Source organism: Erithacus rubecula (assembly GCF_903797595.1).
Source record: "Erithacus rubecula genome assembly, chromosome: Z".
In the NCBI taxonomy this organism is placed as follows: Eukaryota; Metazoa; Chordata; class Aves; order Passeriformes; family Muscicapidae; genus Erithacus; species Erithacus rubecula.
The window spans coordinates 21,388,146-21,401,488 of record NC_136661.1 but is presented as its reverse complement, the minus strand read 5'-3'; the positions used below and the strand labels follow the sequence as shown (position 1 = coordinate 21,401,488).

The following is a 13,343-nucleotide window of genomic DNA, read 5'->3' as shown; positions in this document are numbered from 1 at the left end:
AGGATTGTGTGTGTATAGCAATTTGGAGGTGATATCCTCTCAAAATAGTATACTGTGCATTGGGAAGGAGAGAGAGGCACTTATGACAAAAAAAGTTTCTTTTGTTTCTGGAAAAGGATTAGCAGTTTAATTTTATCTGGCAATCTGCAAATCTGTGTAATAGGTTCTTCGATACATGAAAATAAGACATCAAATAAACAAGCCCCAAAGAAATTTTGAATCGATTTGGTTTCCTTGTGTCAATTGGAAAAATTTTGTCTGCAAATCTCCTTCATTCTGTCTGTTTATGAATCTTGGTTTCAAAATGATGAGAACGGTGTGATATTGTCTACCTATTTATCACTGGGGCAAAGAAATCTGATTTGTGGTTTAGCTAAGTGTTTGTCTGTATTAAATAAAATTGTTTCAACTTTGTTTCATAAAAAAAATCAAGCAACAATTTGTGTTGCATCATCAAACTACAAGTAGGAGGTAAGAGAAACTTTAAAGCAAATGTTGAGTTGTCAATGATTTGGCTTGTATTTAGGGATATGACCTGCAAGTTTTGCCACAGATTGTCTCTTTTTACTGGAAGAAGGAATATTACTGTCTTCTGTACACCAATTATTATGAATTATACTAAACAGAAATGTTAATGAAGCACTGAGAATCCATAATTTGCTTACAATTGTTAGAAAACCTGATAAATTCAGAAGATGAACTGAAATAAGATTAAACTTTCTCAAGTAGAGCAAGGATATCATTTGACAAAGGTAATTCAAAAGGTGATTCAAAGATAATTCATTTTTGTGCCTGACAAAATATTTTATGGAAGGAAATGTGTATCCAATTTATTGTGTTATTATTTCTAATTGTAGTGTGAAGTTTAAAAAAAGGCTGTCAAATACATTCAGGTCTAACTGTGATCTCACTGATTGTTGGTGGTTATCCTGTGAGTGGTTCCTGAGAAAGGATTGTAGTATTGGGCCCTCTTTTTTATCTTCAGGTTCACATTTGCTCTTCTTACTCTCCACTAATAGGTAGCATAGATCAGTCAGTGTTAAAGGAGTTGCCTCCTGAGCTCCTGGCAGAAATTGAATCCACCATGCCACTTTGTGAACGTGTGAAAATGAACAAGCGCAAACGTAGCACAGTTAATGAGAAACCAAAATATGCTGAAATCAGTTCTGATGAAGATAATGACAGTGAAGAAGCTTTTGAATGTAAGTAGTATATAATTCTGTTTCTTAAGGTAAAAAAAAGCTAATATTTTGTTTTTACAAAAAGATACACAATTTTTAAAGTTGGCTGCCCTAAAACATACAGTTTCAAATTTGCTGTCCTGACTACTGCCTAGCCAAGAATCCTTGTTTCTCTTCCAAAAGAAAAATTACTTGATTGCAATTTGTCATTCAAGATGAAAAGCACTGAATTCTTAAATCTATTTTCCTCATTACTTTACTGGAAACTTCTCCTTAGATAATTTTTTTCTGTTGTACTATAAAACATTTCTAACTATTCAGATTAAGAAAAATATCCTCTAAAGAGGCAAAGAATTTATATATAAGTGTATGCAGAGAGAAATTTCATTAAATAAATTCTTGAATTATTCTTAGTTTAATTGATAAGAAAAGTGAAAGATCCCCTGTTGGATTTTTTTGACATAATAAATTGAGAACCTTACTGCACAAAAGTTTCTAAAAATATTTTGTCTAGTATTTCTTTTGTCATATTTCTTGAAAAACAGAAGTTGTTTTTGTGAATTCCCAAAATACCATTTGCTGCTTCTACTATTCTGGAATTAACTGGTTTCAAAAGAAGAGAGGGAATTCTATTTAGAATTTTGCTGTGCAATTGAATAAAGTTTGTAAGTAAAAAAAAAAAAAAAGTTTTTTTTTGTCTAAGTTAGTAAGACATCTCCTACTTGTTGATTTGAAGTATTGTTGGTTAGTTTCTATGGTTGTACAGTTAACCAGCATGGAAAATAAACTGATAGAACTAAGTGAATCAGTTTAGTCTGAGCTGTGTAGCCATGCAGTGCTACAGGAGTAGCCTGTCAGCTTGAGAAGTAATCTTGCTTATAATTTTTTCCCAAGTTTTGCACCTTTGTTTATAGAAACATCTAAATGAACTTTCATAAAAGATAATGTTTTGGGGTTTAGTATTTCTTAAGGTACAAAAGATAAATATTTCTTTGTTGTTCTTCTCAGTATATTTCAAGTTTTCATCCAACATATATACTGTGGTTTTGCACATGAAAATTATAGCAGTGTTACCTTTGATCTTTATCAAAGAAGCTGAAAAGAATGTCCTTCTGTTTGTTTGTTTTTCCTTTTAGTTATAACTGAATAATGCTTCTCTGTGCATGCATGTTTTGTCTTGAGGCAAATTGTAATCAGTTTAAATTATGGCAAAGGATTAATGATGACTTGCTTCATTCAGGAAGACTATATTCTCTGTTTACCATATAATATAATATAATATAATATAATATAATATAATATAATATAATATAATATAATATAATATAATATAATATAATATAATATAATATAATATAATATAATATAATATAATATAATATGTATATGATGTTAATAATTTGGAACAGTGAATTTAAAAAATTAATTAATTAAGAAAAGTTATTTCAGTTGGTTGGGAATGGAAAAAATTTTCAAGAATTTCAAACATCTTAGTCTATATATTAGTCATAGTGGCTGTTGAAATTCTTATATACAAAGTAGAACAAATTAAGGAAAACTTCACAATAATTATATGCCTTGAGAAATTCTAGTTTCATTATATCCACTCAAGATCCGGCCATCACTCTAATCAATTTAGCAAGTACATCTGGTTTAAAAATAAATTGTGGTATTTCTTAAAGAATACTATAGAAATTAATTCAATTTGAAGCAAGACAAAACTATCAAAAGTGAAAGATTTGTGGCAAATACACTGAATAGATTTGCGTTGTTACAAATACGTGTTTTTAATTATTTTGTTTGCCTAAAACTGACCTTAAATATGAAATAGTGGTTAATATAGAAAAATAGAAGTTTCTTTGAATATTTCATTAAAAAGGGACATGCCATTAAACTGAATAATGAGAAATTAATGATTGATGAAGTCATTCTCTTACATTAATTAGTGATTGTGATATTGCATAAGTGTTTGGCAGAATTTGGAAAGAATTTTGATGTTTATATTCCAAATAGTATTTTTATAATGTATCAATTTGTATTTTTATTATGTCTAAAATCAATCCTAATTTTTGAAATGTTATTAATACTTAAATTTATAGTCAATTATATTGACTTCAAAATAAATGTGACAGAGCAGTGATTGTGAATAGCTGCTCCTATGTTCAGGTTTTTTGTCTTGTAGAGCTAGCAGAACTGTAACACATTCTGTTTTGTCACGCAGCATTGATAAACTGGTCAATCTAAAATTCTGTCAGAAAGCAACACTGTAAGTTACTAGTCTTGTGGAGATGTAACTGGGGTCAGAATTCATGCTACCGAGCTTAATGTTACAGATGATTTTTAAACTGGAGAGAGCCATCTGCCTTCACAGAACACTGTCTTGTGGGGTAAAGGAATCAGTTGTGTAAAGCCTTTTCACATAGAGCTCTTACTTTTTTCTCTAGTATATTTATTCCATTATAGCATGGTTCAAATTAGGGTAAGAAGCAGCCTTAAAGGTCATCTAGTCTCAACCCTCTGCCGTGGGTGAGAATGCCTCCCTAGGTCAGGTTGCTGCCTAGGCCAGGCCATGTCCAGCCTGGCCTTGAGCATTTCCAGGCATGTTGCATCCATAGCTTCACTGGGCAATCTGCTCACTGCCTCACCACCCTCACATAAAGAATTTCTTTCTAATCTCTGTTCTAAACCTGCTCTCCTGAAGTTTCAACTTGTTACCCTGTGTCCTAGGACTCTTCCATGTCCTTGTGCAAGAGCTCATAGAGGCTGAACTATAGAGCCTGTCACAATCCCTTCCCTCTGGATAGCATCCATTCCCTCCAGTGCACCACACAGCTCTGTGTCATCTGCAGCTTCCTGAGGGTGCCCTCAGTCTCACTGTCAGTGTCACCAAGATGTTACTGTGCTGGCCCCGACGCCGACCCCTGAGGGACATCACTTGTCATTGGTCCCCATTTGACCATCAGACCATTGACTTCAAGTCTTTGAGTGTGACTGTCCAGCCAATTTCCTACCCCCACTGAGTTGTCCCAGATGGCTCACCATTTCTTCAGTAACTCTCTCAACCATTTTAGGTTGTGCTAGTACCTCTTCCAGTTCTCCATAAATGCTTTGAACCATTCTGCTCAGAAATAACCTTATATACAGTCATGCCAAGAAAATTTTGGTAGAGACACACAATATCAGGACTGTTATATGCGGGTCCAGAAGCAATAAACTGGCAATAAACACTGCCAGAATGTGGTGTTTTGGAAGTGTTTTGATCTTTACAGTGCAGTCTGTGTTAGACATGTCTTTGGTAGCTCAGTTAGCTGATTATTTTAAAAAATGGAAAGTTGGCAGATTTAATGGAGGAAGCTACTTCCTCATCCATTTCCTTTTCTGTTAAAACCAAGTGCTCTGTCAACTTCAAAATATGCAAGACTTTCTTTCAAAGTAACAGAGAACTGTCATTCTGCTCCCCCATTTTATTTCCACCAAATCTCATTATGTAATATTTACTCCAACATTCACTTGTGCTGGGCTTTTTGGTCCTGCATGAAAATTAATTAGAATAATTATCTGTGGTAGAGGGTAGTTGTTTGGCCCAGAATTGTGACTCCAGCTTTCTCCTTTACACAAATTTCCTGCACTATATACCAAGGCAAAATTTTTGCTGTCTTGGCAAAACAGAATATCTCTAAGAAAACAGTCTCCAAGTCTCTCCAAGTATCATTGGAACTTGGTGTGTTAGGTGGGCAAGGCCATCACTGAACTTGGGGAATATGGACATCCAGTAACAGTCACAATTTAGGTAACTGAGAAAATTATCTCAATATTCTCTTATACAAGGATGAAACTTACTTTGTTTTGTTCAACTTTGCTTACTTTGCTTTTAAAAAGACAAATGCCCTGTAAATTAATATATTAAATATTTCCTGGGATCTTTGCCAGTTTCAGGCAGAGCTTTTCTCTAATTCAAAAGAAAATCTTAATATAAATAATCCATAACAGAATTGTATATGGTAACTTTAGTGTCCATTTGACTTAGAGAACAGTTATACAGGAGTGCTGGACTTGCAAGTCGTAGAATCATTTAGGACTATTATGACCATCAAGTCCAATCATAAAACAAAGTCAAGTTTCATTAGACCATGTCCCTAAACCCTACATCTGCACATCTTTTAATTCTTAAAAAATATTCGATTTTGAACTATTATAAATGTGAGTTTTGTATTTAAAATGAAAATGCATTTATTTCTAGCTTCTCGTAAGAGACACAAAAAGGATAGAGATGAAGCTTGGGAGTATGAAGAACATGACAGAAGAAGTTCTGGTGACCATAGGAGAAGTGGTCATTACCATGAAGGAAGGAGGATTTCTGGTAGTGGCCGTTACCGTAATCGCAGTCCCGATGACTCTGATATGGATGATTATTCTTCTCCTCCTAGCCTCAGTGAGGGTAACTGATCATTATAAGCATTTAATTTTATTCTGTAATACTAGTGTTTTTTTTATTTTAAAACGGACATCATTGCATGCAATATTGACTACTTGTGTAAGAAATGTAAATAATCCTTTCTTTAAATTTTGAGGAAGAGTTTGTTTTACTCTTTATTCTCTTAATTAGTGGCTAGAAAAATGAAGAAGAAAGAAAAACAAAAGAAGAGGAAAGCTTATGAACCAAAACTAACACCTGAAGGTAATTTTGGAAGATGTACTTTCTATGGTTTGTATTTTCTGCTTTATATTTAAGACAACTGTTTATTAATTTCTCCCCCCCCTTTTTTTTTTTCATCAGAAATGATGGATTCTTCAACCTTCAAAAGGTTCACTGCTTCAATAGAGAATATTTTGGAAAATCTGGAAGACATGGATTTTACAGCTTTTGGTAATACATCAGAAGTTTTCAAAATGCTTCCCCCAGTTAGAAACTGAGAAAAAACTGTATTGGTATTTTTGAACTTCCTTCAATGTTGAACTTCACCTTAAATGGTGATTTAATTTCATGTGATATCTTGCTAGGACATACTGCATTTATATGGCTTCCACCTTGAGCGGTTGCCTTTACCTTTCCAATTTCACTTGCTGCTGTCTGAAGAAGATCCTTCTTCCTCCCCTGTGCAGAATCCAAATGGGGCATAAATCATAATGAGTAGTTCCTTTGGAGTGGAAGGGATATTTCTTTGGGCTGTCATTAGGGTATTAGCTTCTGTCAAACATGTTAAAAAAATTATTCTCTTGCTAGGAATGTCTGAGGTATGTAATTACATATCTGCTATGTACAGATATGATTATCCAATTCAGACAGCAGAGTCCTTTTGAATTTATGGCTAAGACACTGAATCACCCATTTCAGTGGAGAAACAGCCTCCTTAACTAATTGTCTAAGGAAGTAGTTCATGTTGCCAAAAGTGACTCTCTTTGGGAATGGATAATGGAATATTCATTAATATTTATCCTACCATCTTTGTCACAGGTTTAAAAGAAGGGGAGGGGCATAGTAAACAAGTTTCTATCGTTTTTAAAGCCACAGTGTATACTACCTTGAACTTAAAAGTGAAGTAATTGGATCTTTCTGTGTCTGGTAACATGATTTTTGTCTAAGGGTAAATACAATTAAGATGTAGGTGATTAATTTTATATGTACTTTTCACCTACTGCTCTTGCCCAGATTTGAACTTTAGGGCTACAATAGTTTAAGACTTGTTTTACTGAATTGAAAATGATGGCACAAGTACTGCAATAAATGGGGTTTTCTGTTTTAAAATTTTTAGTTTGTGGCTTTCAGAAATGCATGCCTCATGTTAGGCTCTTACATGGTATTCCAGAACCAGTCCTATTTAACAAGTATTCTTTGATTCAACACAACTAAAAGGTGCCATCATCAGTCTTTGTTAGATGCTAATTATTTGGAACCATTGGATACTGGCTATTTCGATAATCAGCTCTTCTTTCATATTGGAATAAAAAATACTGATTTCCTAGAAGTCTTATTAGAAATACAATTGTTTATTTTTGGGTTTGGGGTTTTTTTTCTTTACAGGTGATGATGATGAGATTCCACAGGAATTGCTACTGGGCAAACATCAGCTTAGTGAGTTGGGTAGTGAATCTGCAAAAATCAAGGCAATGGGCATTATGGACAAGGTACCTCTTCATAATCTAACTTTTTTTTGGAAGATAAAATATTGATTAACTTACAAAAACTTACTTCGTCTGTAATGACATTCCACCCTCTTCAAGGGTGCACAGACTGGAAGAAAAACTGAGCCTCAGTTCACTTAGCTGAAGTGCTTAGGAAGTTACAACATCCTAACTGAGGATGAAGCCAAGACATTTTTGTTGAAAGGTTCTCTTCTGTGTCCTGCTCTTCACCAGTCAGCTAGAGGAACTTTTGTTGGTGCTAACTTGTTGATGTCTGACCTCCAGGAGCAGTGTTCTTGATTGCCTTTTATCTTCCTGGAGCTTTTGTCTTTGGACAGTCTTATGTTAAACTATTTGCCTGCTCTTGACCACTTAACATTTTGTGGAGTTTCTGTGAAACCACTTACTATTATAACTACTCTGGACTATTCCAAACTTCTCTAATCCAAACTTGAGATATTCCTCCTGAGTTTTCCTTCAGTCTCCCTAGCTTCCTTTGTAGTTTGTGAGTGGCATGATTGTTTCTCTTTCCTGATGATTCTCAACCTCTGTCTCGTATTTTCAATACATACATATGTACATATATACATGACTACATCAGTTTTGTTGCTTCCAATGTGAATAGATGAGAAAAACTACCTCTCATCAAGTTTAACATATTCCACAAATTATTTAGTCAGACTTATCAGTAAGTGAGTTCAATTTACTTTTTTCAACATGATACTTCTTTGAAGTTAACACCAATATTAAGAATATATTTTCCTTTTATTGTCTTTTATGTATCAGGGAATTTATTTCTGCTTGCTCATGCAGTATGGATTTTATCCTAACAAAGCTCGATATGGTCAGATAGAATTTGTAGATCTTACATGGATTTGGTCAATTTCTATTTCTAGAAGCAAATAACTACACAACATTAATGACAGGCAATTTAAAATTTTGTTTCTCTGGATTTTGCTGGTTATGCCAATGCATAAAATGCAGTTTAATGAAAAGAGGTAAAATATATTCTAGGGTTGCAATTATGCCAGATTGCTTACAGATGAAGTCTGTATACAGATTCAGATTTTACAAGCTCTGTCCTTCATTCCTCAATGTTCTTTTCAGCGATTTGGAATTATTTGTATTCCTTCTGTTGTTTGACAAGTTTCTTTATTTGCTTTAGCTCTCAACAGATAAAACAGTAAAAGTCCTAAATATTCTGGAGAAGAATATTCAAGATGGATCAAAGCTGTCTACTTTACTTAACCACGTGAGTTGGAAATTTCGAAGTTTCACACCATTTTGAAGAATAGTTTTCTTCACTTGAGTCCTATTTAGTGATATATTCAAATACTCTGTATGTATGTGAAAGGGGTTTCTGATGTAATATGTGTGTGATTGAGTTTGCCAAATTTTAATGCTTGAAGCAAAATTCAACTAATTGTATTTTTTCAGTACTAACCATGTTTTACTATAATAGAGAAAACTAACAGATGTATTGGGAGCAACTGTATTTTCTTTTATTTCATTTTAAATATTATAGTTTCATCCTGAAATATTCATGGTAAATCTGGTGTAATTTGCATTATTGGATGTTTCTTTGCTATGTGTCCATAAAACATCCTTTACAAAATGGAAGAAATACTGCAGCTTTCACACAGAGTCCATGTTTCTTCTGAGCATTAAGAAGAAAGTTTAAGATTTAAATGTTCTTACACTGCAAAGTGACAATCTCAGTGTAGATAAAATTAACAGGATGTTTAATATTTTAGGATGGAGCTTTTTTCCTGGTATACCTAAAACTACTTAAAGATTTTGAGGTTTTTTGAGGTTGATGTTCCATATTTCACATTTCACATATTTTTTATTCACTTTCTATTAAAAACAATATTGCAGCAATATTACAATTGACTTTTCTAGAAAAAACCTTCTCATCTGTAGAAGTGAGAGACTAGTAGATTACCAGAAAGGAAGAATTTGAACTTGAACACGAGAACTAGAGACACATTATTTGTACCTAAATACTTCCATCTAGATAGTTTATAGGGGTTTCAAAGTTTCAGTATATGGTTCTGAATGTCTTTGGCAATACAAAAAAACATAAAAAGAAAATACTGGTTTACCTAGTCTACTTCATTGTGATGAAGTCTTTATGCTAATGATTTAAAGTGATATTTTTCTTTTAGTTTTTTGAAGTAAAACTCAAAAATATTAAGAAGTTAATTAAATTGTCCAATGCTTGCAATTCAAAGTTGGATTCAAAAAAAGCAACAGTTTTTTAAAAGAGACAAACAAGTTTTAGATTTTCTTAAAACTGCTAAAAACTACTAGAATCATTTTGGCAAAGAAAGTCTCTGCCAAGACATAAGGTTGCTACTTTTACAATCCAGTTAAGATATTTTACCTCCATGTCAGTATATTTTTTAGAGGCAGAGGATGCTTTAATATCAGTTTCATTTCCAAGATCAATTAGGAGAAACTTTTTTTTTCCTTAAGGTGTCATTTATCTACATAGCAAATTCCATGAAGGCGTTGTATCTGAGAAATTTGCAGAGACCTCTTGATCTGAAGATTTTTGTTGATTCTATAATTACGTATATCATATATATAATGCACTGTTCTATGGATTCAAATTATCTTACCCAAAGGCAAAAAGCTGTTGCAGTTTCACTGACCTCTGATCTTTACAATGAAAGCCATCAGAGTTATAGTGTGGTGCCATATAGATAGTAAAGACCCTTTGTCTCTGAAGGCTCTGTCTGTACCAGAGAAGCTAAGAGAAATTCTACCTAGCTTTGCTGTAATAATGGTACTACAGTATTTAAATATTGCTGGATGGTTATATTTAACTTCCTGTATGTTTGTTTTGGTACCTCATATAAACACAGTTATACAGAGACTCAGTAGCCTATGGTAATCTAAATGAACATATTTGACAAGAGATGGGGTGATCTATGAAGCAGAGAAAGTTGTATACTTATGGATTTCATGTGACTTGCAACAGTCTTTTTGTAGAAGAATTCCCTCTAGTGGCAGAAATTATATGGACCAAAGAAGCAACTAGTGCCTCTGAAGAAAACACCAGATGAAGGAATTAGATTTTGCTTCATGTACATCAGTCTTAAGTAGAACATGCAGCAGTCTTCCCTCAGAGTGCTTCCCAATGAGACACAAAAACCTTCTTTAGTTCTTACAGAAAAATACAGAATACAGGACTTTGAAGACTAATATCTTAGAGAGACATAACAAATTTGTTGTTGCTAGTAAAACAAATATTACTTTATTTTTAAAACAACATACTTTGGTGTGAAGTATTTTATAAATTAGTGTATGTAAGCATATTAATGTAATGTTATTTTCTTGGTGAGATAAAAATTTGACTTCTTGTTCATACTCTCCTGTTTTTCTTGCTTGTTGCAGAATAACGACACTGAAGATGAGGAGAGATTATGGCGAGATCTTATTATGGAAAGAGTGACAAAATCTGCTGATGCTTGTCTTACTGCTATCAATATTATGACATCACCAAATATGCCTAAAGCTGTATATATTGAGGACGTAATTGAAAGAGTTATTCAGTACACAAAATTTCATTTGCAGAACACTCTCTATCCTCAGTATGATCCTGTGTATAGAGTGGATCCTCATGGTGGTTAGTATGCTAAGAAATCTTTCCATATTAAAAGCTATAAAAAGTTAATCTACTGTATGATGATGTAAATGACTTTCTGGAGTAAGTTTTTTGTATGCAACTTTTGTATTGACAGTTATTTCTTGTCATGTATAGTATCCTGAATTAGTGCACTGTTAGTTTAAGGGTGATGAAAATGGAGAAAAACCAATGAAATGTGTCATCTAAAGAACTTAGTCATATAGCACCTTGGTTTACTGCAATAATGTCAATGTTACCAAAGTATTTAGACTAAAGTATTTAGAAGTTTGAAGTTAACTTTTATGTATAGTTATTATATGTTGAAATAAGTTATTTCGTAGTCATAATCTCCATGTATATAATGATTTGTTTCAGGGAAAACAGTTTAGCTTCTAGCCTTTTCTTTTCACATACAGATGCATGGCTCCAATTTCAAGAACATTCCTAAAGATCTCAGGTCCAGAATTCAGAGTAATTATGAAAAAGAGTTGTCATGTGAAATTCCTGCTTTCCAAATACTAAATAGTTTTTCTAAATTACTTTTGCAAAGCTGTAGTCATGCAGTTGTTTTGGGGATACTTGTTGAGGAAGATCATCTTTGTAGTATTTGGAACACTGACAATATTAATGAATGTGTATTTTATTTTCTAGGTGGTGTTTTAAGTTCAAAAGCAAAGCGTGCCAAGTGTTCCACTCACAAGCAAAGAGTTATAGTGATGTTGTATAACAAAGTTTGTGACATTGTCAGCAGTTTGTCAGAGTTGCTAGAAATACAGCTTCTCACAGATACAACTATTCTTCAGGTAGGTTTTCTCAGAATTCCTGTCCAGAAATGTCAGCTTTGCTTTTTCTAGAGTAAATATGAAGTATAGTTGTCTCAGTGACATGAAGTTTGAAATCACTACAAGCTTTTGAATTCTTAGCATCAGAGTGACTAGTTTTTGTGTAGTATGTTATTTGCATCTTCTTTTATATACTTAAAAGTTTAACCTGATTGAATTCAAGTATGGAGTAGTAGAATCATTTACGCAGGAAATGATCCTTAAGAACACCAAGTGTAAACTGCCAAGTGCATTGCTAAACCATGTCCTTAACATACTGTCTACATGTCTTTCAAATATCTATGGGGATATTGGCTGAACTGCTTCTATGGGCACTTAAAATCCATCCCTGGCACAACTCATGGCCCACTTCCTTTATCTTATCCACTTAGCTGGGAGAAGAGACCTACCTCACCTGGCTGCTCACTCCTTTCAGGGAGTTGTAGAGAACTGTAAAGCCCCTCCTGGAGCTTCCTCTTCTCCACACTAAACAGTAACCCCTCAGCCACTCCTTGTAAGATCTAGGCCCTAATTTAATAACTTTATTTGCAAACAATATAAAGTAATTGTTGAATGCCTTGCCTGCTGAATGAATAACCAACTTGTGAAACTGCATAAATACCAGTTTGTTAGTCCTATATATTTAAAATAACTTATGTCCATTGATAGGTGTCATCGATGGGAATAACCCCTTTCTTTGTTGAAAATGTCAGTGAGCTACAGTTATGTGCCATCAAATTGGTGACTGCAGTAAGTATTTTCTAATTTCTGGGTTCTTGTGCCTGTACTGCTGAGAGTTCTTAGGGTATTTACATAGGCTGTATTTTCTCTCCGGTGGAGAATTGGAGTCTAGAATTAATGCTATTCTTGCATGTTTTTACAGTTTGATATCATAGTATAAAAATAGTGTTATATCTACCTGAGCTGCCCCTATTTAAAAAGTACTCTATAGGAAGAAATTACCTACTTCTAGCAAGAAACTTCTGAATTTTGATTGTCAGTTAAAGTGTAAACATAAACTTCTTCCTCTCACCTGTCCATTTTTTATTTTAAGAATTTTTTATTTAAATCTTTAACCCTATCTATGTGATATTCCTTATTTCCTATGTTCAGATTTGAACTTACACAGTATGTCATAGAACTAGTATGGTATTTCTGTATAATAAAAATAATTATTCTCTGCAGAAGAGGTGACTATTTGAAAAAATCACAGGATAAGCAAAATGTTATTTCAGGAAAAATGTAGTGGAACACAAATGTCCTTGTTCAAGCAGGACATTTTAATCTTTGTAAGAATTATATATCCCAATATTCTGCCCAAAAAAAAGGGGATGGAAATTCAAGAGTCCTGACTGTAAATTTAAAGAAAATATCATGTCAGGCAAACATTAAAGCCTGGCATATGAAGTAAAACTGTTTTCTCAAATGTACTCTACAACCGTATATGTTCACATAAATTGTGTTATGACAGTTTTCCTGTGTACTGAGAGAAATAAATATTAAGTACAAAAACTTAGTATTAATACTGTTTGACATTCATATATAGTGTGTTGTACTGTTGACAAAAATATTTTAATTAGAAGG

General features: G+C 33.4%; 1 protein-coding gene across 10 annotated transcripts in view; it reads left to right on the top strand.

The window, feature by feature from the left end:
- NIPBL (NIPBL cohesin loading factor) overlaps positions 1–13,343 on the top strand; it is a 150,156-nt gene that overhangs the window by 104,445 nt on the left and 32,368 nt on the right. For 9 of the 10 annotated variants that reach the window (XM_079330270.1, XM_079330269.1, XM_079330273.1 and 6 more), the window contains 9 exons: positions 1,020–1,202; positions 5,422–5,619; positions 5,788–5,859; positions 5,959–6,048; positions 7,204–7,307; positions 8,470–8,556; positions 10,707–10,938; positions 11,590–11,741; positions 12,429–12,509. In XM_079330270.1, the coding sequence (XP_079186396.1) occupies positions 1,020–1,202; positions 5,422–5,619; positions 5,788–5,859; positions 5,959–6,048; positions 7,204–7,307; positions 8,470–8,556; positions 10,707–10,938; positions 11,590–11,741; positions 12,429–12,509 (1,199 nt within the window). The remainder of the gene's footprint in view (positions 1–1,019; positions 1,203–5,421; positions 5,620–5,787; positions 5,860–5,958; positions 6,049–7,203; positions 7,308–8,469; positions 8,557–10,706; positions 10,939–11,589; positions 11,742–12,428; positions 12,510–13,343) is intronic. The other variant, XM_079330277.1, reaches the window with a different exon arrangement.